The sequence below is a fragment of the Ammospiza nelsoni genome, chromosome 5, assembly GCF_027579445.1.
Source record: "Ammospiza nelsoni isolate bAmmNel1 chromosome 5, bAmmNel1.pri, whole genome shotgun sequence".
NCBI classification, from domain to species: domain Eukaryota; kingdom Metazoa; phylum Chordata; class Aves; order Passeriformes; family Passerellidae; genus Ammospiza; species Ammospiza nelsoni.
This window is the reverse complement of record NC_080637.1, coordinates 3,337,891-3,364,661: the sequence shown is the minus strand read 5'-3', so window position 1 is coordinate 3,364,661 and position 26,771 is coordinate 3,337,891. Positions and strand designations below refer to the sequence as shown.

Genomic DNA, 26,771 nt, shown 5'->3' with positions numbered 1-26,771 from the left:
AGAAGTGGTTTGTGTAGGCTTTGCTGAATAGCATCTCTATCTTACTGTAATCTTGTCTGTTTGTTGGTTTGCCTTTTTTTTCCCTCTGGTACTTTGTAACCCTCTGCTTTGCACTTTGTCTGAAAACATCACCTGGAGTCAGGAGGTTTGGTTTGATTTGTGCTGCATTGCTCCTCATGGGTGCCATAACCTCAGTTTAGGTTTGGAGATTAAACAGGTTTCTGCTGCAGTCCCAGGAGAAATCTTTGCCTGGGTTAAGCCCCCACTTTGTGTTCCAGTAATGGGGTAAGAGTAAATGTGGTGGAATCTCAGTAACAAATCACAGACTGATTTTTGCATCAGTTGATCGGTGGGCAGTGAATTAGCAGTGATTTTGAATTTTTCCCTTGCACAACCATTGCCCAAGGTGATACTCTGTTAACTCTGGCTATAAGGACGTACCTTGAAAGATCCCCATGGATCTTTTCTGTGGAATCTATGGAAAAGAACCCTGTGAATCCTTGTAAAAGACTTTCAAGTACTTTTCCCTGAAATCAGCAGGCTTTTTGGGTGATGATGGATACATTTAGTCTTTTCTTTTGCATATTAAATGGCATGTAGAAATTAGACTTGTGTTTTAAATTTTTTTTAAGAGATTAATACCTGACAACCATGAAGATGTGTGTCCTTTTCTGTTTGTTGGAGGCTCAGGAGATGTGCAGAGCATTGTCTTAGCTTAGTAGGCATTGCTTGCTGGAGAGGAGTGTTTAATATTAGATCTCAAAGTGTTCAGGTCTTACCTGCTTAAAACTGCTTCCCTGCTTCTTGCAGATGTGCATGGATTCTGAAAAACACATGATCTACACCTTTGGGGGCCGAATCCTGACCTGCAATGGCAGTGTGGACGACAGCAGAGCCAGTGAGCCCCAGTTCAGTGGCTTGTTTGCTTTTGACTGCCAGTGCCAGACGTGGAAACTTCTGAGGGAGGATTCCTGCAACGCCGGACCCGAGGATATCCAGTCCCGGATAGGACACTGCATGTTGTTCCATTCTGTCAGTATCCACACCCTGCTTTGATTTATGATGGCTGACTTTAGGGAGAACATCTGGGTTTGGTTTTTCTTGCCAATTTTGAGCTCTTTAATCTCCTGAGTGATGTGTTGTCTCAGTTAATTCAATGTTTGCTGATGCTGCTTTGGTAAGTGCAGGAGGTGCTAATTCAAGTTTCGGAGCTTCCGTGACTCCAACTGAATAAAATTTCAAGTAAAAATCAAGCTGAATTTTAAAGAGTTGATTTTAATATAATAATGGTAAAAAAAGCAAAGGATGTAGTTCATTTTGATCTAAAAATGTATTCCTTTTAAGTTAGTAGAGCATTTTAGAAGCTTCTGGTCTGGTAGATACACTGTGTTGTTACTGGAATGAGACTTAATGGGTGTGCATTGAATTGCACAGGCCTCAGAGCCTTTGGTGCTGGAGCATCCAGCTGCTCTTTGGAGTCCTGAGCAGCTGCAGACAGCTGTAAACAGCTGGGATTATGGACACTTCATCCAGAGCCTCCTGGAGAAGCAGAAGGATGGAGGAAAGGTGTATATAAGCATTTTATTCTATGTTGGGTATATGTTTCCAATTGTGTTCATCAACCACATGTCTATTTAAGACTACTAAGGAGAATTGAAATTAATGTTGTGACATTTAAATATTTACTAATACCATCAACTCAAAACCCACCAATTTGAAGAAATTGCTGATTTTATTTCTCTTGCCCTTTCAAGTGAAAGATCAGAATTTTCACAGTGAATACTGGGCTTTCTGAGCTTTTAATTTTATTTTTGTTTTGAATGGTTCTTTAAAATCTGGTGGGAGAACATATTGCCCCACAAAATTCTGCACAGGAACTTGAGGATCTTTCAAATAGGAGTCCGTGGTAAATGTAAGAATACTGGTTTCTGTAAGCACAGGTCATGGAAGTTTAAGTCCTTTTCTGTTTTCTCAACCATTTGAAAGAAAAATAATCTGCCTCTCACGGACTTTCCACTTGGCAGACTTGAAAGAAGCAATAAACCTGTTATTCTTGGCTTGCTCCTTGCCTTTTGCCTGTACTGAATTTAGTAATGTGCTGGTGCTTGGATGGTTTCTCCTACAGTCTATCTTCTGTTCCTGTTGTGTTTTTAACAGTGATTTTATGATGGACTTTAGAGACGAGGCCTGGTAATTTTTTAATAATAAACCTGAAAGATGAGCTGCTGCTTTAATGTGCTGAAGTCAAAGCTGGATGAGGCAGGGCTGCATCAGTGCAATGATGTTAAACTTGGAAGAGACATCTCTGTTCCTCTTTGATTCATTAATGGCTGCCCCTGGAAATGTTCCAGGCCAGGTTGGATGGGACTCAGAGCAACCTGGAATAATGGAAGGGGATTTGAACTGAATGGGCTTTAATGTCCCTTCCAACCCAAACCACGTATGACTCTGTGATAAATATTGCTGTTAATGATCACAGTTGACCAACATACTGTCTTGCACTCATAAAGATTTTTTTTTTCCCCCTCCTTTTCCAGAAAAATCGCTGCTTGTATGTGTTTGGTGGCCAGAGATCAAAGACTTACTTGAATGACTTCTTCAGTTACGATGTGGACAGCGACCACGTGGACATTATCTCAGATGGCACAAAGAAAGATTCAGGGATGGGTAAGAGGATAACAACATAATCATTTCCCTCGGTAAAAATGAGAAATATACTGTGAAAGATGAAATACTGTAAAAGGAGAAATATGGAGGTGAAAGGACAGGTTCAACCTGTGGGATCAGGTTGGCATCCTTAACTAACCCTTCATACCTGGGTAAACTCCACACTGTACAGGTTAAACTTCTGCCAACTCTCCTTTCTGTCATTTGACACTCTCCATCTTGAGCACAATACAAATAATTGATGCATGAAACCACACAGCACCTCAAAAGAAAAAAAATACACAAAAAAAACAAACCAGCAAAATAAGAACTAAGAATACCTCTTCTAGAAACTCTAACAAAGACAAAAAAAAAAGCTTCTTTAAGCCTGGAAGGGAGAAAATAAATTCTGATCTTGGTAGTTTTCACTAAGTATAAATTGCCATAAGATAAAGACAATCTGCAGAAAGGCAGGTAGGGTGCTCAGAGGCAGAGAATTGGAGTAGAGGCACAGAAGTTATTTTCACCAGAAAGATGAGACCAAGTTGTTGTCCTGTTATATTTGTAATAAATATCAGAAAAGGGTGAATAAAAGGAAGAGAAGGGAGCAGGGCTCCAGTTCTGTGTGATTCATAGTACTAGAGCCACATATTCTGTGTGTAGTTCTGTATGACAGAAGTCTTTAAAAACACCCAGAAGGCCTGTAACATAACCATGAAGAACTGATTTCATGCCTTTTCTCCTCAAATGACAGAGAAAAATGTTCCTTTCTTCCCGAAAAGCCTTTCTGCATGTATAAGCACATCATTTTCCTGTTACAAATACCCTGATCTTCATCCTGCCAGTCAGAATTTGAAATTTGAGTTGCACTGTGTACCACTATGGGACAGAAGTTATGAATATTTCTCATGTTTTCTATGTTCAGTCCCAGCCTTCTCTTCTTCTAGTTACTAAAAACCCCAGGAAGGTAATTAATCTTCAATTTAGGCTGCCCTCCTCCTTTTGATCAGGCTTAACTTTTAACAAGTAATTTAACTGAAATTCTGAAGTCAATTATTGGTGGTGACGAGTTATTGTTTCCTCGTTAATTTAGTTATGCCAATAAGGGAGAAAAGTGCCCAAGCTCTAATTCTCTGGAGTCATTTATTTACTCAAGTGCTTCCAAGAAAGAACCAGCTCATATTGTTGACAGTCTCCTTTATTCAGGTGCACGTTGCCTGATGCTGCTCTGTACACACCCACGCTCCCTTTGTTGTCATTAGAGCTTTTAAAGAATAGATTTTCTTTTCTCCAGGAAATTTGTAACATTCTCCATTTTGATCTTTTCAAGCTACATGTCTTCATAGCTAGAAGCTTGAAAATATGTGGCTTTAAGCTGATACCTTTGTGTGCTTCAGATTTAAAGATACTGAGTTTGTCAGGACACTGAGCTCTGCTTTTCATACATGAACTTCAGTGTTCAGTAAAGTAAATGAGAATTGAAGTAAATTTTTAGCCCTTCTCCCCATTCCCACAGGCCCTGAAGTGATGAATAGAAGATTTTGTATTTTTTTAATGAGAAAATGACTCACTGGAAATAATTCACAAGTAGATTTTTTTAGTTTACTGTTCTCCTGTGTGTGGAAAGTAAACAAAGAGATTTGAACGTTTCCATTGCTTTTGAAAGAAAACACTGAGTTAATTTGCATTTTAACAGGAAGAGAACAAAATGCTCATTACATTCAGACAGCAAATGTTGACAGCACTATTTTCACCCCAAAAAAGCAAGTCTTTATTGTGCTCTTGTTAGGTGGTGAGACACCATTTTGATCTGTCTGAACAAAGTGGTTGCCTGCCTGGTCGCTGTGAAGTTTTAAGCTGCTCAGTGTGATGAGTCAAGTTGAGGATGCCTGACCTAGATGTTCCTATAAAGTCCCATGATTACATTTTGTTCCTGGCTCGCATGTGGCATTCAGTTCTATTCTTAGTTGAGCTATTTTGATTTTTACCCTTTCTAAAAGAACTTAATTGTGCATTTGTTTAAATATCTCGTGGAGTAGGGAATTTTTTAAAAAAAGTAGTGAAATAGATAATAAGGATTATCAGTAACACAGAGTTTTTGCTGTGCTATAAAACCGTCGTAATGATATGTTGGTTTTGCTGCTTTCATCTTCTGAGATATTTGTGCTGTTCAGCGTTTCTCGGTTGCCTTTGTTTGTGCCTCTGATGTTGATCCTGTGACCAGCTCCTTGGATGGCTGATGTGTTTGGGAATGATGGGTGATAAGTATCACTTAAATTTTTTTAATTTGAAGTAAAATACATAATTCTAACAAATTTAGACATGCACCTGTGGTGATGTCTTGTATGTGAAGGAAGACAACAGAGGTGCAAATTAGAGGTGTTTTAGTACCATAAATAGAGAGTGTTTGGAGGAGAGACAGAAATGTTTGTGTTGATGGACACACTTTTAGAGCAGTTTTATATTTTAATGGCTTTAAAAAGCACATAAGCAACACTCAACAACATAACCCCCCCAGCAAACAAAAATTGTGTGTATCTGAAACATACAGGTGGTCTGGAGATGCCACCAGTCCCAGGTGTCCCTAAGGGCTGGACTGGAAGCTTTCCTGAGTCCCTTAGTCCCATGACTAATTGTGGACAGTCATTTCAGCTCTGAGAGAGCTCATGGTAACATTTGTGGTTGAGGTTTCTGTGACAATCCCCTCTGGCCCTGACTCAGGTGGTGTCAGAGCTCCTGCTCAGAGGGAGAATTCCTTCTGCAAGAGGATGTGCTGAGCATCTTCTATCCCTTGGCATCAAGTAACTTCCAAAGTCAAATGTGAGCAAGCCTTAAAAGTTCTTGTGGCTCATTGTAGTGGTGAAGAGGTTCTTAAGGGCAGCCTACACATTTTAAAGCTAAGCCTAGATTTTAAGCTCTCGGGGCTCTTTTGGGCAGGTGCTCACTTCACATAGACAACTGTGCACCTGATGGATGGGGAATTTCATGGTTAAGTACCACGGACAGAGGCGACACAGCCCAGCCCAGGAAACAAGGCAAAGTCAGAAAAAAATGAATCAAAATAGGTAGTACAGATGTTCAGCATGGCTGGGATCCAGCTCAGACAGGCAGCCTCAGTGTGTCATTTTCATCACCTCTTTGTGACACCTGGCATATTGTGCCTGTGTTCAGGTGAGGTTTGTGGCCAGCACATCCCTTGCCATGGAAGCATTTTGTTTTCTGAGGGATTTTATGTGCTTTTCTTCCTGTGAGGTGCTTCTCAGAGCTAATCCCCAAATCTTTCCTCTACCTGTGAAGGTGAGGAGGGGGACAGGCAGTCACCAGATCCTAGAGATGCTTTGCAGAGCTGCCATAGCTCAGAATTCCATTCAGATTTACTGACTGATTGTTTTTTTCCAAAAATCTCAGAGACATCCCAGCATTGGACATTGGATTGTTGCTTTGTCAACATGACAACCAAACTGTTCAGATGGTCTCCTTAGCTGCTTCTTGGCAGACTGCCAGATGCAGTCTCATCAGGAAAAATCCAAGAGGATAATCATTATCTTGCTGTGTCAACAGCTGGCCTGGTGCTATCACTCACCATGACGTGCTCCATTAAAGTCTGGGGGAGGTGATGCTTCCACTTTATAGGAACTACAAGGAGTGGCTTGGAATAATTTGCACCTACCACTTATTAAAAATTAATCCACTGGGAGGTGCCAGGTTCTGGTGAGCAGCAGAATCCATGTGATGAAGTTTTCTCCCAATTTTGTGATCACGAGGCAGCACAAGGAGGGAGGATACTTGTGCATCGCTTGCAGTGGGACTGGCAGTCACACGTTCTGAGCATTTCATAACTCAGGTGGCACTAAAACGCTGTCACTGAACTTGCTTCCCTTATTTATCCTTCATGAATCCTTCAGGAATGGCCTGTAGACTAGAAATTTATAGAATTGTTTTGCCATTGCTTGTTTCAAAGTGTGTAGAAAAATTTGCTGTAGTATCCCCTCAAATGTGAGAGATGAGATTTTATTCCCAAAATGCTGTCCACTGCTATGAGAACTACATCTGTGTAACCATAAACTTGACTTCAGGTTACTCAGAGAAGCTGTGGCTACCCCTGGATCCCTGGAAATGTCCAAGGCCAGGTTGGATGGGAGTTGGAGCAGCCTGGAGTAGTGGAAGGTGTCCCTGCCATGGCAGGGGGAGGCACTGGATGATCTTTAAGATCCCTTCCAACCCAAACCACCCTAGAATTCCATGAATTTCAATTTCCTGCTTTGCAAGCCCTGTCTCTGTGTTAAAGCTGTTTTCTTGCTTCCATACTGGCAGCAGCCAAGGTTGTGCTTGAACAACTGTAGCTGTTTGCACACACCAGCCAAAAAAATATTCAGCTGGCTGAGATGATCACTGTGATCCCATAAACTCCTGTAAGCAGGGACTGTGGCAGAGGGAACCTGGCTGTTCCATGATTAGGTGTCACTTTCAGAGAAAAGCTTTTCCTGTGTGTTGTATTTAAATGGAAATTGCACTGTACAGAGCTGCACAGCATCTCCTCGGAGCTTGCTCAGGAGTTATTGCTTGCTTATGGAACTGGCTGCAAACTCCAGGCCTCTGTGGCTGAATATTGGTTTTAAATATTGAGGCCCAAGCTTTTAATTTCTACTGTGTAAAAATGAATGAAAATACTAAGTTCCTGGGCAAGGGTTCAGACCTCTTATTTTCAGATAGTTACTGCCTTTCTACCATAGGCTGGTTAATGAGATTAAGGGGGAAGAAAACATTCAGTAGCACAGGAAAAGCATTCACCATCTTCTAGACTTGTTAGGATTGTGTGGTGTTCAGTGATTTCTCTCTACAGCTTTTCCTCGTCAATAAGTGATGTATTGTCACAGGAGCCAAGTTAATACCACGTAGCCACAGGCCAGTGTTAAAACACCCAGGGCTAAGTCCTCAGTCACTGCTTTGTCCCTGGAGCTGGCTGCCCAAGAGGTGCCCTGAAAGGTGTGGAATTGGTGGGGATTTGCTCCAAAGCTGATTTTACATCTCTGTGAAGAAGCACAAGTGAGGGAACTTGCATGGAGCCTTTCTTACACTTCATTCGCCCCTTGGATCTAATACATTGCAGATAACAGATCTGGAAGTGCTCTGGATCTCACCCCTTGTTATTTGACTTTTTTCTCCCAAGTCCTAAAATTTAACAAGATATGTCCTAAGCAATCAGTTATTGTCACTGCTATAGACCCATGTTTACAGGTTCAAATCAATTCGATTTCCTTCCCAGTGCACATTTCGTTACCTAAATGTCACAAGAATTTTTCCGATGTTTCCAGCCCGTGTCCCTCTCTCATACTCCAACCATTCTGCTTTGAATTCTGTCCAACATTTCCTGCCAGTCTGCTGCACTTGCAGATGATGAACCTCTCTTACCCCCTAGTGGAAGTATTTCAGTCCTGAGGTTTTTATGTGGAGCCCTTTTGCTCTGGCAAGGATCAGACTTCCTTGGAAAACATCTTTTTGACGTTTCTGTTGGGTTTAAAGCATCGCAGCTTTTCCTGCCCACTGTGTAGTATCTTGTCTTACTGTCTATTTATTTTCAGGGACTTGTTTATCAAATTTGTGTTATGGGGCTTTTTTAAGCCTTTGGACACTGCATCCAACTTTCTCATTTTGTCCTCCTCTGCAAAAGACCAGATGTCAACTGTTTCTTGCCTAAGGCACTACTTGAACACAGTTTCTACCCAGTTGCTTAGATAGGTCACAGAGTTTATGTAAGTTACTCCTTGTCTCTGGCCCTTAGTAAATGTGGGGATTTATATTTCTGATACTTCTCTAGGCATTCTGCATTTCAAACAGTCTCAAGAAGAGATTGATTTACAGCTGAGGGAAGCCTGAAATTACTTGACTTGAATCTTGGTTTGATTGCAGTTACTGCAGATGAATTCTATTCTTAATATCAAGAGGAAAAAACCACCAGCACTGAACTTTGGCAGCTTTTCCCTCCTTCATTATTTAAATAATAATTTCAGCTTCGGGAAATCGAGCAGAAACGAGATACAAAATTAATTTATTTAACAACATTTCAGGAGGAGGGATGGGACTTCCATAGACAAGTTTCAGATGCTTTGAGTATCAATGGTAAGAGAGCAGCTATGTTCCTCATGATTACAATAATTTTCATTTCAATGAGGTATTAGTGCTCTGAAGATTTGCACGGGGTTTTTTTTTTTTTTTTTTTTGTAATATTCCCAGCTTGGTCTCAAATGTTCAAAGCAGCAGATAGGGTTGCAAAGACATTTTCCATGTGCATTAGCATTGCTGATCAAATTTAGATGGCTCTCCTGCCAGAAATGTCTCAAGCAGGCCTTGAATTTAATCCTTTTGGGTCAGCAACTTAGTCCCTGGCTATGCAAGCAAACATATTGCACGATACTTCTCAAAAATTAGCAATTTTTAGTCTATAGTCATCTTTCTGTTCTCAATTTCCTTATGGGATGACTTTCACAGTCCTCATTTGTATTATTTAAAAACCAAGTTCTTTATGGTTTGCAGATAAAACAATGTGTGTAGTCATTGTTGTGTCAGTGTTATTTCCTTATTTTTTTCTCTTTTCTACCACTCATTTTGCTTTTAAACTGGATTAATTTTCCTTTAAAACGTTGTGGCAAAATTGGAGGCCAAACTAGACAGGTTTATGCTGATGAGGGCTCCAAAGCCTCTTCCTCCTGTAAAATCATAAGGAAGGATTTTGTCAAAGGAAGTCTGAGAATGAGTTATCCAAATATATTCCAGTTTCTATTTAAATTTGCATGGGAATTAAGCATTTAATTTTTTTTAAAGAAATGCTTAGGTTTTATGGTGTTGCTAAATTCTTCAGTAGGGGCTAAAATTGTAGAAAACCAAATTCTACTCAGAATTTTTTAATTCCTTTATTGCTTTCCTGGCCTAACAAATGAAAAGAGTGAAGTGTGAGGATGAAACCAGTTACAGAATGGGTTTCCAAAATACCATTTTGTGTATTCCCCAACGGCAATATTAAATATTTTATTAACATAGGGCTCTTTTTCTAGGCCGTGGGGGCAGTTCAGTTAATTGCAAGGAAGAATTTGCAAAATACAAGAGTTCTGAGAATTTTTCATGCCAAAATCTTGACCAAAGGCCAGGAACCCTTACCAGCCTTTGTAAACTGACCCAGAAAGAGAAAGGGGACAAACAGGATCTGTAAACAAAGATCACGTGCCCTTCACAAATACATTTTGGAAGGATGGTTGCCTAGGGAAACAGGAAATGGGGAATTACACAACAAACAAAAAGGACTGCCAAACAAATTTGCTGACCTTTTTTTTCGGGGAATTATGGTGAAAACTATTGGAATCCGTGGGATTTCACCATATTTCCAAATCTGAAGATGGGACAGAAGAATAGTTTGGTAATTACGCCACAACTCTTCAGAAAATACAAAAAGCTTCTTTGATATCTTTGTCCTGCAGGGTTGTGAGTATAGAATTGAGAGGTCATCTTGAATTTTTTGGAGTTTCCCAGCTTTTGCAATGAAGCTTTCTGGAATCAATGCTTCCTTTTACAGATGAGATAATAACAAAAACACTCCATTCATGTTTGTAAGGGTCATCTGGTCATTCAGCTCTATATTAGACAGCCAATCCTCATTTCTGAGCTGGTCATCTCCCAGATGGCTCTGTCCATATCTTTTCCTACGAAACAGCAGCTCTCAGAATGGTTTGTATTTTCTTCCAAGAATCAGAGATAGGAAGAGAAGAAAAGAATTTTCATTGGATTTGGCTTTAACAGGGAAGAAGTTGGGCTCTGCATGGTGATTGCTGAATTGCAGGGGGAAGGAAACTCATTTGCCTGATGTTTGGATCCCTCCTGCATCCTGTGATGTTTCCAGCATGTAACTTTTATTTTTTTTCTCAGTTCCAATGACAGGTTTCACTCAAAGGGCCACCATTGATCCTGAACTGAATGAAATCCACGTCTTGTCAGGGCTCAGTAAAGACAAGGAGAAGCGGGAAGAGAACGTGAGGAATTCCTTCTGGATTTATGACATTGTGAGGAACAGCTGGTGAGTCCTGACTTCCACACTGACTTTATTTAGAAAGCAATCCTGTCTCTGTAAGGCAGCTCTGTAACCTCTAATAACCATGGAATTGTTGAAAGTTGTGAAAGACAGCTGAGTTCCCTTTAGGCACCTCTTTTTCCCATTGTCTTTAGAGGTAATAATGGCAATAATCCAAATGAGAGAGGGAAATCATGTGAACATCTTTATTGGAGCCAGGTGGAGGGGATGAGGGGAAGTGAGCAGTTCAAAAAGGCTTTTCCTGCAGGAAGGGTTCAAGGCCAGGATTCAGATCCAGTGCAGCAAATTCAGACCAGTGTAAGTTGTTAATAGCAGTGTACATGGCTCTAGTTCTTAGAAACTGAGGAAACTGGTGCAAGTGAATGGTGATGGAGAAGTCTTCGTGCCAAAAGGGATATTCTGAGAAAATATCTCCTGGTTTTGTACTTAGTAGCTCCTTGCCACTGTTCCTTTCCAGAGGAACTGGCAGAGATTTTGTGTTCAAGGCCTCTTCTCAAGTGGGGTCAACCACTTCAAAGGTGTGAGTGTTGTTTTTTAAAAGTGAATTCTCAGTTATAACTTAAGTCTGCTTGGAAATCACTGACTGAAATACCACCTCTGCCATAATATGTGGTCTAAAGCTCTGCTGGGTCCAAGATGTTTTCTTCCATAATAAAAAAATACTTAAAGCTGACAGTTCTGTAGGCAAATAATGTAACATCTGAAGAGATCCCCAAAGCCTATGACAAATAATTTTCTGGAATTTTTTCCTTTTTGGCTTGTGCTTGAGGACTATTTTCAGCCAAGATGACCTCTGATTGCTGGCTGGGTTCTTTGTAGAGAGAAGGGATGGGATGGGATGGGATGGGATGGGATGGGATGGGATGGGATGGGATGGGATGGGATGGGATGGGATGGGATGGGATGGGATAATAGAGGACAACATTAAGAGAAGTAAGAAAACCTTTGGTGTTTTACATCATTTGTGGCTTCCAGCCTTTCAGCAACTTTTTGGGCTTCCTGTAGGTACAACTAATAATTCTTTACTGCTTTAAATTTCAGGTCTTGTGTCTATAAGAATGACCAAGCAGCAAAAGAGAATCCAGGTAAAAGCCTTCAGGAAGAGGAGCCCTGCCCAAGGTTTGCCCATCAGCTGGTGTATGATGAGCTGCACAAGGTAAAAAGTGATTTTTAATTTTTAAAGTCTTTTTGTTCTGAAGATGTAGCTATTTCCTTAAAGATGGTACAATAAATATCCTTTTTGAATGTTTGGATTAATATGGTGAATAACTCTAACTTCTCACATTTTGAAATAAGGTGCTGAAGTACTTTTAATGTCAGTATGAAGTAAACATGAGATCTGTTCTCACACTTCAGAACACACAAAGCTTCATTCATTATCCTCAGGGATTTAATCTCATCTGTTGGTGAATAAATGAGAACAGGTAGTTACCAAAATTTCTAGGAAAAGATGTGTTTGAGTGAACTAATCACAGCTAAGAATCCTCTGAATCAGAGGTGCCTGACTTTGCCCTGCATGTCAGAAGGAACTGTCATTCTTTAGCACTGTCAGACTCCAATGGACACATTCATACTTAAATGGACTTAAAACTTGGTTTAGTGTATGGGACAGCTCAGTAAAATTAAAGCTTTGTACATATTAACCAGTAAAGCACAAACCCACAGATTAGGTTCACAAACTCATGAATTTAAATTACTGTGACACGTTTACTGGTCCTTTCATGGATTTTTCTAAAAATTCTCCCTAGTCTGAAACAGTCTGAGTTAAAGAAAAACATATTTTAGTCTTGCATTCTGCGGAATGTTATCAAATTTGGGAAACCCAGCTAGCCCAAAACTTGGGGGATTTTAAGGAGGAATGTGTGCAGATTCTGTATGGGGAAATTGCATTGCTTGTTGTCTTCACTGTAATGATACAGTAAATAAGTAAATACTGTTCTGCTTTTACTTCTAAGTATAAGGCACCATGAGAGAGTAGTATTTTCTGAGTTACTCTGAAGGCTGCTAAATCATCCCAGTTGCCCAGCTTTATCTGAGGAGCTGTTTGATGTGCTTGTTTTGAAGAGTCTTATTTTTAGAAACCTCTGTTCCAATGACCTTTCTAAACTCCTCTGATATAAATAAGGAGAGCCTTCAGCAGTGGGATGCAGAATACATTGTTTTGAGTGATTATTTTTAAAGCCATGGGGAAAGGTAGGCTGTTGGACTTGTTAAACTTCACTATTTGAAGGTCCTTTGTAGCATGTTTAATATCAACAGTTCAGAGTCTGAAGTTACCACATGATGGGAAGAAAAATGTAGCAAAGAAATAAACAGTTCTTTTGTGACATTTCCACTTTTCTGGAAGTTTGCCTCTCTCTAAGTCTAGATTGTGCTGGACTGGGCTTGCTCTCACTTTACTTTGGAGATCTTCAAGACTTCCAGTTCACTTTGTCAGTGCTTAAGGATTTATCATTCTCATAGGCTTTTCCTAAAGAAAGAGTTTGCATGAATTTTGGATGTTGATTTGTAAATATCTCAGGTATCTGCTAAAGGGATGTTGTAAGAGTACAACTCTTTTATTACCTTAAAATGTAAATTGTTCAGGAGAACTTTCTTCATCTCCAAGTGGACAAAGTGATGCTGATAATAAGATGGAGCAACTTGTCTAAAAGGCAGAGTTTATCCCACCAGAATAAACCTCTGCAAAGCTGCTGACACAGTAAATTGTCTTTGTTCAGTAGATTTACACAAACAATCAATTTTTTGATCTGCCTCTCATTTCCTTAGGTTCATTACTTATTTGGAGGGAATCCTGGTAAATCATGCTCTCCAAAGATGAGATTAGATGATTTCTGGTCTCTGAAGCTCTGTCGACCTTCAAAGGAATATCTGCTAAGACACTGCAAATACCTCATCAGAAAGCACAGGTATAGAAGCAAAGGTGGTTTGCAATTTCCTTTTCCAGGTGTCTGGTTTTTTTTCAAGTTGCTAAGACTCAAATATCTCATAAACCATCTTGTGAAATATCACTTTGTTGGTTATATGGAACTAGATGATCTTCAAGGTCCCTTCTAAACCTTCTGCACTTTTCTTGATTATTCTTTTAAATTATTTTAATAAAAAGCAGTGGACCAGAGCTAAACTACAAAATTAACTTGATTCATTTTGCCCATGCTATTCTAAAAGTAGAAAAATCTGATTATTGTGTGGGGAGTCATGGGGAATTTTTAGATTCCCTTTTCACTGTGCTGCTCATCAGCATGTGTTTTGGTGCTGTCACCTCCCAAGGAAATGGAGTATGTTTTGGAAACACTGCTTGGAGATAGTAACAGCCTGCAAGGATGCTAATGAAGTCTGGGGGCTGGATGCCTTTGCACATCTGAGACTCAACTGTGGTGAGGTCATCAGAGTTTCTCATTCAGAAACTCCTGAAAGAGCTCACTTAGGCAGAATTCAGCTACACTGCAGTGCTTCTTGCACTCTGGATGCTTCAGAGCTGCCTTGTATTTGCTATTAAGGGCAGCAGCTTTTCAAAATCAAGCTTATGGTGTTGCCTTAGTCAAGAAATTGCAGCAGTGAGAGAGCCTTTCAGGACCCAGCAAATCATTTGAAAGCAGTAAATAGCTCTCCCTGCATTCTGGGGGAGAATACTTTGTTATCAGGCTCTGCCAAGAGTTAGAAGGTCAGGTTAAAATACCTGATGGTATTTTATTTCTGAGGCAGCAAGCAAATTGCTGTACTCAACTCCCAGCCACTGTGGCTGGGTGAGACACTGAGATTAGCCACACAGTAGATGTGAATACCTACAAGAATGAATAAAGGCCTTGCCCAGTTATCTGGGAGGTTTATTAAACCCAGATGTGATGGTATGGAAATGCAGCTGTGCAGAGACAGCTCTGAATTATTTGTTTCTACTTGCTTAAATTGCACTTGAAGGAAATGTTGCTGCGTGTTACCTGGCAGAAGTTTGGGGTTTATGCACCATGCTCCCATTTTTGGGGTTTCTGTGAAGGAGCCAGACCTGAGCAACCAGGAATGGTGGGATGGATGCCTGGCTGGGGCTGAGTTGCTGTGGAGTCACTGCCTGCCCTTTACCTGCACTGCCCCAGACTCTGGGTACCAGAACAGGTGCTGGCCTTGCATCCACAGCAATCCCACAGCATCAGCCTGGGTCCTGTTTTTCCTATGAGCTTGTTCAGTACCAGTCAGCCAGGCTGGGCAGCTGAGAAGGAGCAAGGTGACAGTGATTCCACTCATTTAAAGCACTTCAGCTCTCTGGACCATGGTGGTGTCATCTGAGAAAATCTCTGGCAGTGTCTGAAACCATGTGTAGTGACCAAACTGTCAGATGCAGCAGGTCTTTGTGCTCCCTGTGCTGTTCAATCACTGACATCTTTAGGCAGTTTCAAAATTCAGGCTGCACATGTCCACTGTGGTATAAATAGCCAGGTAGATGACCCAAATTAAAAAATAACAATATGATAAAATGACAAATAGTGTGATGCTGCACTCAGGGGTAGGTGAGAGGAGGAAAAAGATGATTTTAAACCTCATCCTTTCCAGGCTTATGCAACCAGCTCAGTGCTGCAGGGAAGCAGCTCTGCTCACTGAGTGTGCTGAGCCCAGAATCATATCCTGAGGGCTCTGTTCACTTCTTGAGGGAATTCACAGAAGTTGCAGTTCCTGTTCATTAAAAGACAACGGGGAAATAATGGTGGTGGTGCACAGGATTTTTGTGGAGCTGTGCTCTTTCTGAAGGTGGGATGTCAGTATCCCAGGGGCTGAAGTGCTCAAGGCTTGCCTGTGTCTGCTCTGTGAGATGCTGCTCACATCTGACTTCATTTGTGGAAGACAAGCTGTACTCAAGATTTTATATTTATATATTAAGAAGTTTCTGTGCATATGCTTTTGAATATTTTTAGTAAGAATGTAATACTTTACCCTTTTAACTCCTTTACACCCCAAAAAACCTCTTCCATGTTTCAGTCTGGCTTGAGATCCCATCAAACATGAGGCTCACTAGCGTGGTTTTCTTTGGAAATACTGGGTTTGTTAGATGGGTTTGAACCAGTTTAGTCCTGAAGGATGTGGCTGTGCTCAAATTTTCTGTTTATTCTCTGCAGGTTTGAGGAGAAAGCTCAGACTGACCCTCTCAGCGCACTGAAGTACCTGCAGAATGATTTATATGTAACTGTGGATCACTCGGACCCTGAGGAGACAAAGGAGGTGAGGATCAAAGAACCTTGTCCTAAAGAAATTTAGAGTGCATTCTCATTGAAAGTTTTGGGCTTCTTAAATCTGGGTTTTATTCAATTTGTAAAAGCTCAGCAGGTGCCAGACACTTTGCTGTATCACGTATTTCTCTGCACTTAAGTCAGACTGTTTTGTAAACAGTCATGTAACAACTGCAGGTCCAGATAAAATAGCTTTTGTATTCCTAAGAGTGAAGGCTAAGCCTTGTTTTAATTCCAGTGTGCTGGTGTGTATTTTGGGAGCTTTAATTGAAATGTAAACTCTCTGAAATGTCACCAGTCTGTAGTTGGTTGTGCAATAGAAAGGGAATAGAAACTTACTCATGCCCAGGCTTCTCAATATTCAGCATCTCTGGGGAGGGAAAGCTTTTCCAAAGATGATCAATATGATCAATATTTCTTGAAGTAGTTTATACCTGTACACTGCTTGCTACCCTTAAAATCTTATGTCCTTTGCCTTTTGAATATTATCCAGTAGACATGTTCTTTATTTATTCCAGGAATTTGTTCCCATTTCCTGTTTTGATTCCAGTACTGCAGTGCGTGTCACTTTACAAAACAGATTAAAGAAATAGTCAGAAGTGTCACATAAGGTGGTTGATTTGACTCTGGCATTAATTTCCACATGGAGTTTGGGGCAGCCAGCTGAGACGTGCCAACATTCAGCTCCTGATGGGTAGATAAGGAAGAGTCTGGGGTTCTTGCTGTCTTCTTTCCTTAATGACATGGGAAGGGATTCAACAGCTCCATTTATAAAATCTCGATAGGAGGAGGGGCAGTTCTATTCCACGCTGAGTCCCTGGATTAAATCTCTTAATCTGGTGGCTTTAACTTGCTACTTTAGCTAAAGAAAAGATTATACAGACACTGAAAGGTCTTGGGGGAGAATATAAAAATATTCTTGCATGTGCACAGGATGGAATTGTAGGGTTAGAATGAGGAAAAAAGTTTTATCGGGATCTTAGAAGTGATCTCATTTGTCATAAATTGTAATCAGTGTTTATAAACATGTGATTCAACAAAATATTTAAGTGCTGTGACTCTCTGTTCTCTCTAAATGGTTTCTTGTTCAAATTGTTCCATATCAAGTAGTTTCACATCCTTTCTAGCCATCTCTAGCATAGGAAAGACTGCAGATGATCCTGCTTTTCTTAAAGTGGGGAAGGAAATTTTTTTTCCCCCCCAATATGTGTTGTCTTCCCAGTGTGGTAACACTTCCAGAGTCTCTGAGGTTGGAAAAGACCTTTAAGGCCATCAAGTGCAATCATTGCCTCAGCACTGCAAAGGCCACTACTAAACCATGTCCCCACGTGCAACATCTAATGGCTTTTAAATACCTCCAGAGAAGGGGATTATACTTCCCCAGGCAGCCTGTGCCAGAGCTGGACAGCCCTTATGGTGAATTTTTTCCTGATACTCAGTCTTAATTTCAGGCCATTTCCTCTTCTCCTGTGTTCTGTTACTTGGGAGTAACCCTGTCCTGGCTGCCCTCTCCTGTCAGGGGTTGTGCAGAGCCAGAAGGTCCCCCCTGAGCCTTCTTTGCTCCAGGCTGAGCCCCTTCCCAGCTCCCTCAGCCCCTCCTGGTGCCTCAGACCCTTCCCCAGCTCCATTCCCCTCCCTGGACAAACTCCATCCCCTCAGTGACTTTCTTCTTGTGAGGGGCCCAAAACTGAGCCCAGAATTCAAGGTTTCTTCTTCCTGTTCAAGCCTGTACTAACCCACACAGTACAAGCCCCCATCCAGATGCTCTCTTTTTCCCTCCCACTCCTATAAGATGTGTCCTGTGTTCTCTGATCTCCTTTTTTCTCCACGTCACACCTGTGTGCTGGTAGCCTGCCTCTCCTCTGCCAGTTATTCCTAAGGAGATCTTGAATCTCATGGCTGGCTGGGCCTTTTTATTATTCCCTGAACAGCAAACATCTGTGGTGTGATGAGCAAGCTCTTCTGCTAGTTCCTGCTGCCTCCTGTCGCCCACAGACCGAGGGAGCTGCTGCAGAAGCTGCATTTAGGCACATCTGGCACAGAAAACCTTTAATGTCCTCCTTTTCCTTTTCCCTGCTCAGTGTTCAACTTGTCCACCTTGTAGGAATGGAGAATTTACATGCCTGCATGGCTCCTCTGAGATTTTGGGGAATGTAGAAGCTGTATCATACCAGTAGAAGCAGAATAAAATGAAAAAAAGAATTACCCCTTTTCAGAGAGCTCACTGGTGTTCTGAACATTAATGATCCAGTGAATGAGCTTACATAGCTCAGTCCAGCTGAGTGAATATATTGTGGATTCTTTCTCTGCAGGCCTAATGTCTGATCCAAACAAAATCCAATAGCTTCTGTCTGTCGTGCTGGGCTGTCAGATCAGCACTCACCATTCAGCAGAATTAAAGCTTCCATCCATCCCAGCCATCTCCAAAGCTCATCTCACAATTTCTGGGACGCTTTGTTGTTTGGGTTTTGCTATTTTGTTTTTTGTTTGGATTTTTTTTTTTAATTATTACTCATTGTGCTGATCATAAAGCCTTAACATCCAAAGCTTTTTTTTCCACTGGGACAGATCTGCCAGGGCTGTGGCACAGAGCCAGCTGCTGGGCTGGTACTGACTGGGTGCATTTCCAGCTGACGTCAATTTACCTTCCGGTTATCACATCGAGTTGGCTTTTTGCTCTGGCATTGCATCTTCAAATAGCTCCTGTGCTTTCCAAAGGACTGACTGACGCAGGCATTTTGGATTCCATATCGAATTTCAAGCACCAGTTTGATTGTGTCTCTCAGCCCAGACACCTCCATACCCTGCCTTTATTTGATTTGTATCTCGATTAATAGCAAAGGTGATAGATGTGATTGGCTGCAGCCATTAAATGCTGAAAGGCATCTTAGAACTTCAGGGAATCAATTCCTGCCTGTTTTCCCTCTTTCCAGGGCAGCTGTTAAATTTGGGAAGGACCAGACTGAATAGTTTCATCCCCAACTTCATGCAGTAATTCTGGAGAGTGGCCTGTATGGCTTCATGTTTTATGGATGGAGATCTGGGTGGTGTTATATACCATTACAAGCAGAATTTCCCCTTGTGGTGAGGCTTGCTTGCTTTGTAATAGAAGTAATTCCTTCTGACTTAGTTAGGCAAGTCTGTTCAGCTGTTTGCAGTTGCATGCCAAGGAAAACAAACAGACTGTTCTTGAAACTTACTTTGGCCTTAGTAACCGATTTTGTTTAAAGTAGCATGAATGATTGATAGTAGGAACATACCCCAAGATTTTCATTCTGTTGCTGTGAATTTTAGGGACTATTTTTTCCCCCTTTTTTATTACTCTGAAATGAAGTAGATGCCTGCAAGTAACAGGTATTGCATGGGTGCTTGGTTTAGTATCCACAGGCTGTGTGCCAGCAACTTCTCTGCCCACAAATGCAGATCCAGTCTTCAACTGTGATTCTGCTTGGCATCACTTAAACCTCCTCAGTCAGTTCAGTGTTCCCAAATCAGTGGATCTTTTTAGTGGCTGTAGGTCAATAGCCCTGACACTATAGGAAAAGGAGGGTAAATTTCTAGAAAAGGGGGAATTTTGCCCCTGATTTAACAGATTAAAATTAAGATTGTATAAATGGGTCATTTGCTGGTGTAAAATTTTCTGCTGGCATGGCTGTTCTTCTCTGTCACACACAGATGTGAATTTGGTGGAAGATTACAACAGCAGGCTTTTAAAGATAAGAGGATGGTCAAAATAAATATCAAATTTAATTCCAAATTTTGTGCTTAGAGAAAAACAGATGCTGTTAAATCACAAAAACATCAGTAGTTCATGTATAAAAGCTGAAGATGCTCCTTGAACACTGCAGTAATCATACCCAGAACTTTGCTGCTGTTAAATGGGCTGCAGTAGAAATCAACATGACACAAAAAATGTCCAGTGCTTTCCAAGTATGAGAGAGCAGCATGATTTTGTACATGGAGATTCAACAACTGATGAAGCTCAATCCCATGATTGTTGTAAAACAGATACAAAGCACAAGGAAAACTCACAGTATGTTTTTCTTGGAGCGTGGTAGGAGAAAGAGCAAGGACCTGGAGGCCAATCTGAGGCCTGACTTGCTTGTAGACTGAGGCTGGAGGCCCCTGTTCAAGGCTGCTTCATACTTTCCATTCTTAAGACCTTGTCTTTAATAAATTTGACAGATAAAGCCAGCAGGGCCCAAAAGTATTGTTTGAATCTGCATTAGACTGGTATTTCTGGGAAAACTGAAGCCCAAATGGGAAAAATAGTTCTAGGAAGGAGCTAAGAAAAGCCTGTTTCTCCTCTCTGTGTCCTGCTGTGATTCTTTGTAAAGCCTCAGAGCCTGAGTGCTGCAGGAGCAGAGGCTTTGGAACCAAGGAGCCTTTACAAAAACAGCGTTCAGCCTTCCCAATTTCAGCAACAGCTCCATCCTCAAAGGGTTTGAGCTTCCCTTTGCCTCTTTGAGCCTGTGCTGGGTCTCACCAGCCCCTAAGAGATGGTCAAAGCTGAAGAACTGGTTTATGCTGTGATCTGAGCACTCTCACACAGGCATTACAGAGGAGGAGGGAGAATTGTGTCTGATTCACACAACTGGCCAGGTATCCCAAACGAGAGTTACTCATTCCCCCTTAATCATTTTGTGTGTGCAAAGGCAGAGGTGTGCAGCAAATATATAAAAATAGACAATAGTATGTGACCTTCTATTAGTTAACCAGATCTGTTTATCTCCAAGGAACCCCTGCCTCTGTTCAGGAGGTTGGTTGGGTCTCCAAGAGAGAGAGAAGTTAATTGTGTAACAAAGGGAAATGCTGTCTTTGGAGTGGAGGCTTAATTTGGAATGGATGAAGCCAGTGAGCCAGAGGGATTGTCAGAAGAAAATGGGTGGTGGTGTGATTAAAGCAGTTGGATGCTTCTGCTGGATAATTGAATTCTGCTCTTGTCTCCATAACAGAGTTGCTGTGTGATATTAAGCAAATTGTTTTTCCTAGATGGTCATTAATTGGATGTTTCATTCTGGTGCCTGATGGGAGAGATGTGAGGTGTGATTTGCTTGAGGGCCATGCTTTTCTGCGAATTCAGAAGCTGTTGCATAACACCACATATTTTGAAAAATCAGATACTGTTAGTTTCAAATAGACCCAAAATTAATCAGAGTTTGAAGTGCCATCTGTTAGAATAACAATTAATATGATAAGAAAGTCAATGAAGAAATTAATTCCTTCTTTAGAGCAGAGCTTGTACTTTGTGAAGAAAACAGTACATTGGATATCTGCTGGGAATGGTGTGTAGGAGACCTGGTATAGAGTGAGCAGGAACTGTCCTGCACTTTGGGAAAAACACAGGGATCCTATGGGAGAGCATTGTAGGGTTTGGGATTGTAATACAAATGCAGAGTGAACCAGCTTGGGTTCAGCACTGTCCTTAACTGATGTTCTTAACTCACATGCTTGACTTTTCTATCAGAAAGTGCTTTCCAAGTGTGAGCTGATACACAAATTAAATTTCAAACCAAACAAACAACAGTCCTCAAGGTTAACTCAAGTGTGGCACCACCAGTGGAGAAGGGAACAAGATCCTCCTTCCCCACAAAGCTGCAAAGAAACTCATAGCCATGAAAATCCATCATGCCTGGTGCAGATGAGGCTGGAAACTTGGCAGCGGCCATTTTCAGCAGGGTTTTGGTCTCAGCTCAGCGAGTTCTTGGCTGAACCCTGCTCACGTGGCCTCTTGGTCAGGCACCTGAGCCCCAGTGTGGCTTTGTGCTCCCAGCAGGGCATTGCTGCAGGAGCATGGGCACCCCTGGGAGCACGTGGCACCTGCTTTATCCCAGCTTGGTGTGCCACCAGGCAGCTGGCAGCATCCCCTGAGCCATCCTGTGGGAGGGAGGGATGGCCAGAGCCTGGCATTTCCTCTCAGAAGCTGCAAGGATTTAGCCACGGGTTTATTGGAACTTCTGGAGCTATTTCTGCTGGGCAGCTGTTTGAGTTTGGTGCTGCTGGGAAGCCAAGCTGCTCTCACAAATGAGGCTCACAGTGGGACCCACGTGGGGCATTGCAGTGATTTAGTGTGACCAGCCTTGCACTCAGGAGGGCACTTTGCAGCCCCTTCCCCCTCATCTCCAGTTTCTCAATCCTGTGTCTGTCTCACCATACTCTCCCCAAAGGATGCAGACTTACCCCAGACTTACCCTTATTTTAGCCTGATTTTCCCCTTGATGTCACATTGAAACTGATGTCACTGTAGTGTTTTTGTAGCTTCTTGCACTTGGTTGTAGATCTACTTTCTGTAGCACTTTTTCTACTTCTTTTTCTTTTTTTTTTTCTACTTTTTGCATGTGTGATTTCTGGCAGTTTTGTGTTTGGCCATTGTTCTCTGCAGCCCTCACTCCTTTGAGCTTTCTTTGTAGAACTTGCTTTTAGAACACTTAATTTTTTTTTCTAGTGCTTTCCTTATATGTTGCTAGCTGATACAGGGGATCCCAAAATGGGCTCCTTATTGTAGAGGTGACTTTAAAACCTTGATAACAAGAAGAGTATTTTATTTAAAGATTCTGCTCCTTTTCATGCATTTGTCAGTTTTATAATAAAGTGATAGTGATCTGTTGTAGTGCCTAAGTGCATTTTCACAGAGCCTCTGCACCTGTTCTGTATTGCTGATTTTTCTTGTTTATGTTGATTTTCACTTGGCCCTGGTGAAATGCACCTCAATCCATCATTATAATTTGGATTAAGTGGAAAAACAGTTGGAAGGCTGTCTGTTCCATGCTGGCAGTCAGTCTGAGTGTGGTGTAAGGTCTGGTGATCCTGCCCTGTTCTGCCAAGCAGGTTATCACTGAAAACCAGGGTGATGCTGACCCTGGGGCACAGATGAATCACTCCTGATTCAAGGCTCCATTTTGATGTCAAACCATTGATGGCCACCCACAGAAAAGTTATTTGACCTGTTTGCCTTTCCCTGTTGGCTTAATCTAAGTAATGCCTTGACAATGTGCCTTAAATATCATATAAAAGTGTTAGAATTCCTATGAAAGTCAGAATGGACAAGGTCTATTGCCAAGTTCCATCCCTAGGGCCTTCTGCCTCATAGGAGAAATCAGATTGATGTGCTTCAACTTGTTGTTGCCAAATTCACGTTGGCTGCTACTCATCACCTTCTCCACTCCTACATGCCTACAAACTGTCTGTGTTCCCATTTTTTATTGAAATTGAAATTAAACTGATGGATATGTAATGCCTGGCTGTTCTTTCCACTCCTTCCCTGAACATATTTGCTTCTCTTCTGGTTTTTTTCCTCCCTTCTTTTCCTTCAGGCTGTGTGCTGAAAAGACACACAGGCAGGAGACACAAGATTTCAAGGCTTTAAGGAATCAACTCTTTCCTTGCAGGAGCATGACAAAGCACTAAGCTTTGCTGTTCCTTGAGTTCCTGGAAACAGCAGTCAGGGCCAGAGGAAGATGCTGTGGTCACCATCTATCAGTGAAACTTGAAGGGAGAATAAAACCATGAATGTGTTAAGTAAAATGTTTATATTCGTGGTCTTGATGTTCCAAACAAAGAATTTTTATTTTTAGTTAAGAAGATATTGCCTTAAATTTGTGATGTGAGATCTCTGGCAGTTCAGAAGGGTTGTTATTGGAATCTTAGAATGGTTTGGGTTGGATGGGATGTTAAGGATCATTGAGTTCCAAACCCCCTGCCATGGGCAGGGAATGGCACCCATTAGATCAGATTGCTCAGTCCCATCTGGCCTTGAACACTGCCAGGGTTGGGGCATCCACAGCTTCTCTCTGAGGGGTAGAACTTTCTCTGTGTTCAAGAAGTTCATGCTCACTCCAGCAGTTACCCTGTGTTTGTGCCATCTAATCCCTGGCTGCTGAGCCTGTACCATGTTAATCCCTGGGAATGTTACTGTGCGGAAGGGACTCTACCTTCTGCCAAAGAGGCAAAAAATTATGTGTAAAAAAATGAGATTTTTAGAGCTCTCAGTCAAATACCTTTCATTGCATCAACACTGCTCTAATTCTAGGAAAAAGCATCTAACTTGTGCCAAGGTGACAAATTGTGGTGCTCATGTGAAAGTGCCTCTTGCTCTTATTCATGTGTATGGCACAGGAGTTAGGAGCATTGTGTGGAGAAAACACAGCAACTCTAAAGCTACTTGTACTTCTGTGAATCCCTTGGGGTTTTTGCCTTTGTGGTTAATAACACTTTTTTCTTTCTTTGTCCCTTTACCTCTTCTTCTGCAGTTTCAGCTTCTTGCCTCAGCATTATTTAAGTCTGGCTCGGATTTCACGACTCTCGGTGAGTATTGTGTGTCAGAGGAATTACATGATGTTCTCTTTGATAATTACTCTTAGTTTCTACTGGTTTTATGTCAAATGTTGTAGTTCCTATGAACATTGCAGGCTCTTTTCAATATGCAAAGTGCCACTACCCAGACATTTGAGAGGTTATTTATAATGACCAGTGTCCAATACCTCAAGCCCACATTTAAAACATCTGTCAACATCAGTAGTTTTAAACCAATGCCTCCCGGGATCATTTTGTGTCTCTAATTGCATCTGATCCTTCGCTGTTACCCAAGTAAACAGAAGCTTTGGTCAGAATAAAGCACCTCCTGTCATGTCACTTTGGAATCTCACAGGATGGCTACGGCTCTGTTTGCTGTGATAACTGCAATTCCTGGAGTAGTTTGGTTCGCTCTGTTCTCTGCAGAACGAGTTCTTTGGGCAGGGTGTCAAGAGTGGAGAAAACAGTGGCGTGAAGGGCTGGAAACAGGAGGGCTGAGCCAAAGCCATGATTTGTTTCACTGCTCTGTCCAGTTAACCCTTTGAGAGATCTCAGAGACACATCCTGGGCAAGCTGGAGGAAAGGTACAGGCAGAAATGACATCCTTGTACTGCTGGGGTGTCCTCAAGTCACTGAACTCTCGCTAAGAGAATGGATGAACTTCAGTTTTTGATGGAGGTATAATTCCCAATCTGAGAAACTGAGGGAAGGTTAAAGCTCACTGCAGTTCTGCCCTGCTGGATGAGGAAGCTCTGCTGTGTTCCTGTGGTTTGGAAGACATCAAGTTGACTGATAGGATCAACTTCTTCTAAAGAAAGAAAACCCAAGTTTCAAAAAAGTAGGATTTTTCATAGACTCATGGAATGGTTTGGGCTGGAAGGGACCTTCAAAAATCATCTCATTCCAAACCCCTCTGCCATGGGCAGGGATGCCTTCCCCTATCCCAGGTTGCTCCGAGCCCCATCCAACCTGGCTTTGAACACTTCAGGTATGGGACATCCACATCCTCCCTGGGCAACCTGTGCCAGTGCTTCACCACCCTCAAAACTTTTCCCTAGTTTTAAGCATTTTAAAAGATGAATTAGTTCTTGACTCAGTACAATACTTTATCCAGATTTTGGATTTACAGATAGGAGGATATGTACATCAAGAGGTGCTTTGAAAATAAAAACCCCAGCCCTCCTTGATTTGATTAAGTTGGTTGACTTTGATTAACTGAGGAGTCAGTTCACTGAATTAAAAAGCATTCCTTTGAGATAGCAGCAATGGAAGTAATCCAAAGTGGAGGAGAGCATTGTGTGCCTGCCCTGTTGTTCTTGCTGATGGTTTTAGTGTAGGATTTGGATAAACAATGCAAACCAAACCCTGCCGTGTTGGGAGGCAGCACTCCAGAAACCAGTTTGCAAAGCTCCTGTGTGCCAAGATGCAGCCAGGTGCAAGTCCAGGGAGTAAATACCAACTCTGAGTTGGGACTCCTGCTGTCAGCACAGCTTTTCTCAAGGAAAACTCCAAGCAATCCAAGGAGCAGTTCTGGTTATGGCAGTGAAGGTAATGAAGAAAGCCCGAGGACAGAAGAAATGAGGCACCAAATAAAAATAGCTGCATGGATTTTGTTTTCTGGGACATCAGAGCAGTCCCCTGAGAACTCCTGCTTCCCCTGTTTCTTCAGGGCTGTCAGTGAGCTTGACAGGCATTTGTTTATTACTTTTTATGGCATCTTGATGGCAGTGCTGGCTTGGGGTGACATAATCTCTCTATATGTGCTCACAGTAGTGGGACGGAGAGCTGGTAGCCTTATTAGTGGAGGCAGAGGGCGCCGTTAACATTTATCCCAAATGGACAATTCCACAGCTAAATGGAGTGTTGGGACTGGGAGGAGTGACTTACTTTCCCCTTTCCTTCCTCCCCCAGGATTTTCAGACGTTGACCACACGTATGCCCAGAGAACTCAGCTGTTTGACACGTTAGTCAACTTCTTCCCAGACAACATGACCCCTCCTAAAGGCAACCTGGTGGACCTCATCACGCTGTAATGGAGCAATCACTGGACACATGGAAGAGGGGAAAAGCTTCCATTTTCAGTATTTTAATTTTTTTACTGCATTGATTGACTGCTGGGATGAAGTTAATATAGTAACCCCTAGGTGTTTGAAAGGGGTTTTATACTTGTATGGTGAATCCCTGGAGCTTTTCCCTCGGAGTAGGTTAATAAAATGTAACTGACGTACTTCTGACTAAATATATATATTTTTTCTGACTTTGGATTTTGAGTTAGCAAATGTAAGATGAAAAGGTGGGGGGAAAAAAGAAAAATAAAACCCAGTCATGCAGTGATCTTTTTGCCTATGGGGGAAAATTTGAGATATGTGAGTTGTCTGGGATTAAAGATGATGGTTTTATTTTGTGTTTCCTGAGGAAGAGGGGGAAGAGGTTTTTCTTTCCTCATTTGTAACTAGTCATGATGTATTGCTTTATCCTACAACTCCGTCCTCAGCAGCTGAATAACCTGGTGGCAGGACACTGGCAGCTGTTGAGAT

General features: G+C 41.8%; 1 protein-coding gene across 3 annotated transcripts in view; it reads left to right on the top strand.

Annotated features, from left to right (window-relative positions):
* Positions 1-26,473, top strand: part of MKLN1 (muskelin 1) — a 97,150-nt gene extending 70,677 nt beyond the window's left edge. For all 3 annotated transcript variants that reach the window (XM_059471971.1, XM_059471973.1, XM_059471972.1), the window contains 8 exons: positions 811-1,032; positions 2,538-2,667; positions 10,564-10,711; positions 11,768-11,882; positions 13,496-13,635; positions 15,832-15,934; positions 24,192-24,246; positions 26,146-26,473. In XM_059471971.1, the coding sequence (XP_059327954.1) occupies positions 811-1,032; positions 2,538-2,667; positions 10,564-10,711; positions 11,768-11,882; positions 13,496-13,635; positions 15,832-15,934; positions 24,192-24,246; positions 26,146-26,267 (1,035 nt within the window). In that variant the 3' untranslated portion in view covers positions 26,268-26,473. The remainder of the gene's footprint in view (positions 1-810; positions 1,033-2,537; positions 2,668-10,563; positions 10,712-11,767; positions 11,883-13,495; positions 13,636-15,831; positions 15,935-24,191; positions 24,247-26,145) is intronic.
* The last annotated feature ends 298 nt before the right edge of the window (positions 26,474-26,771 follow it).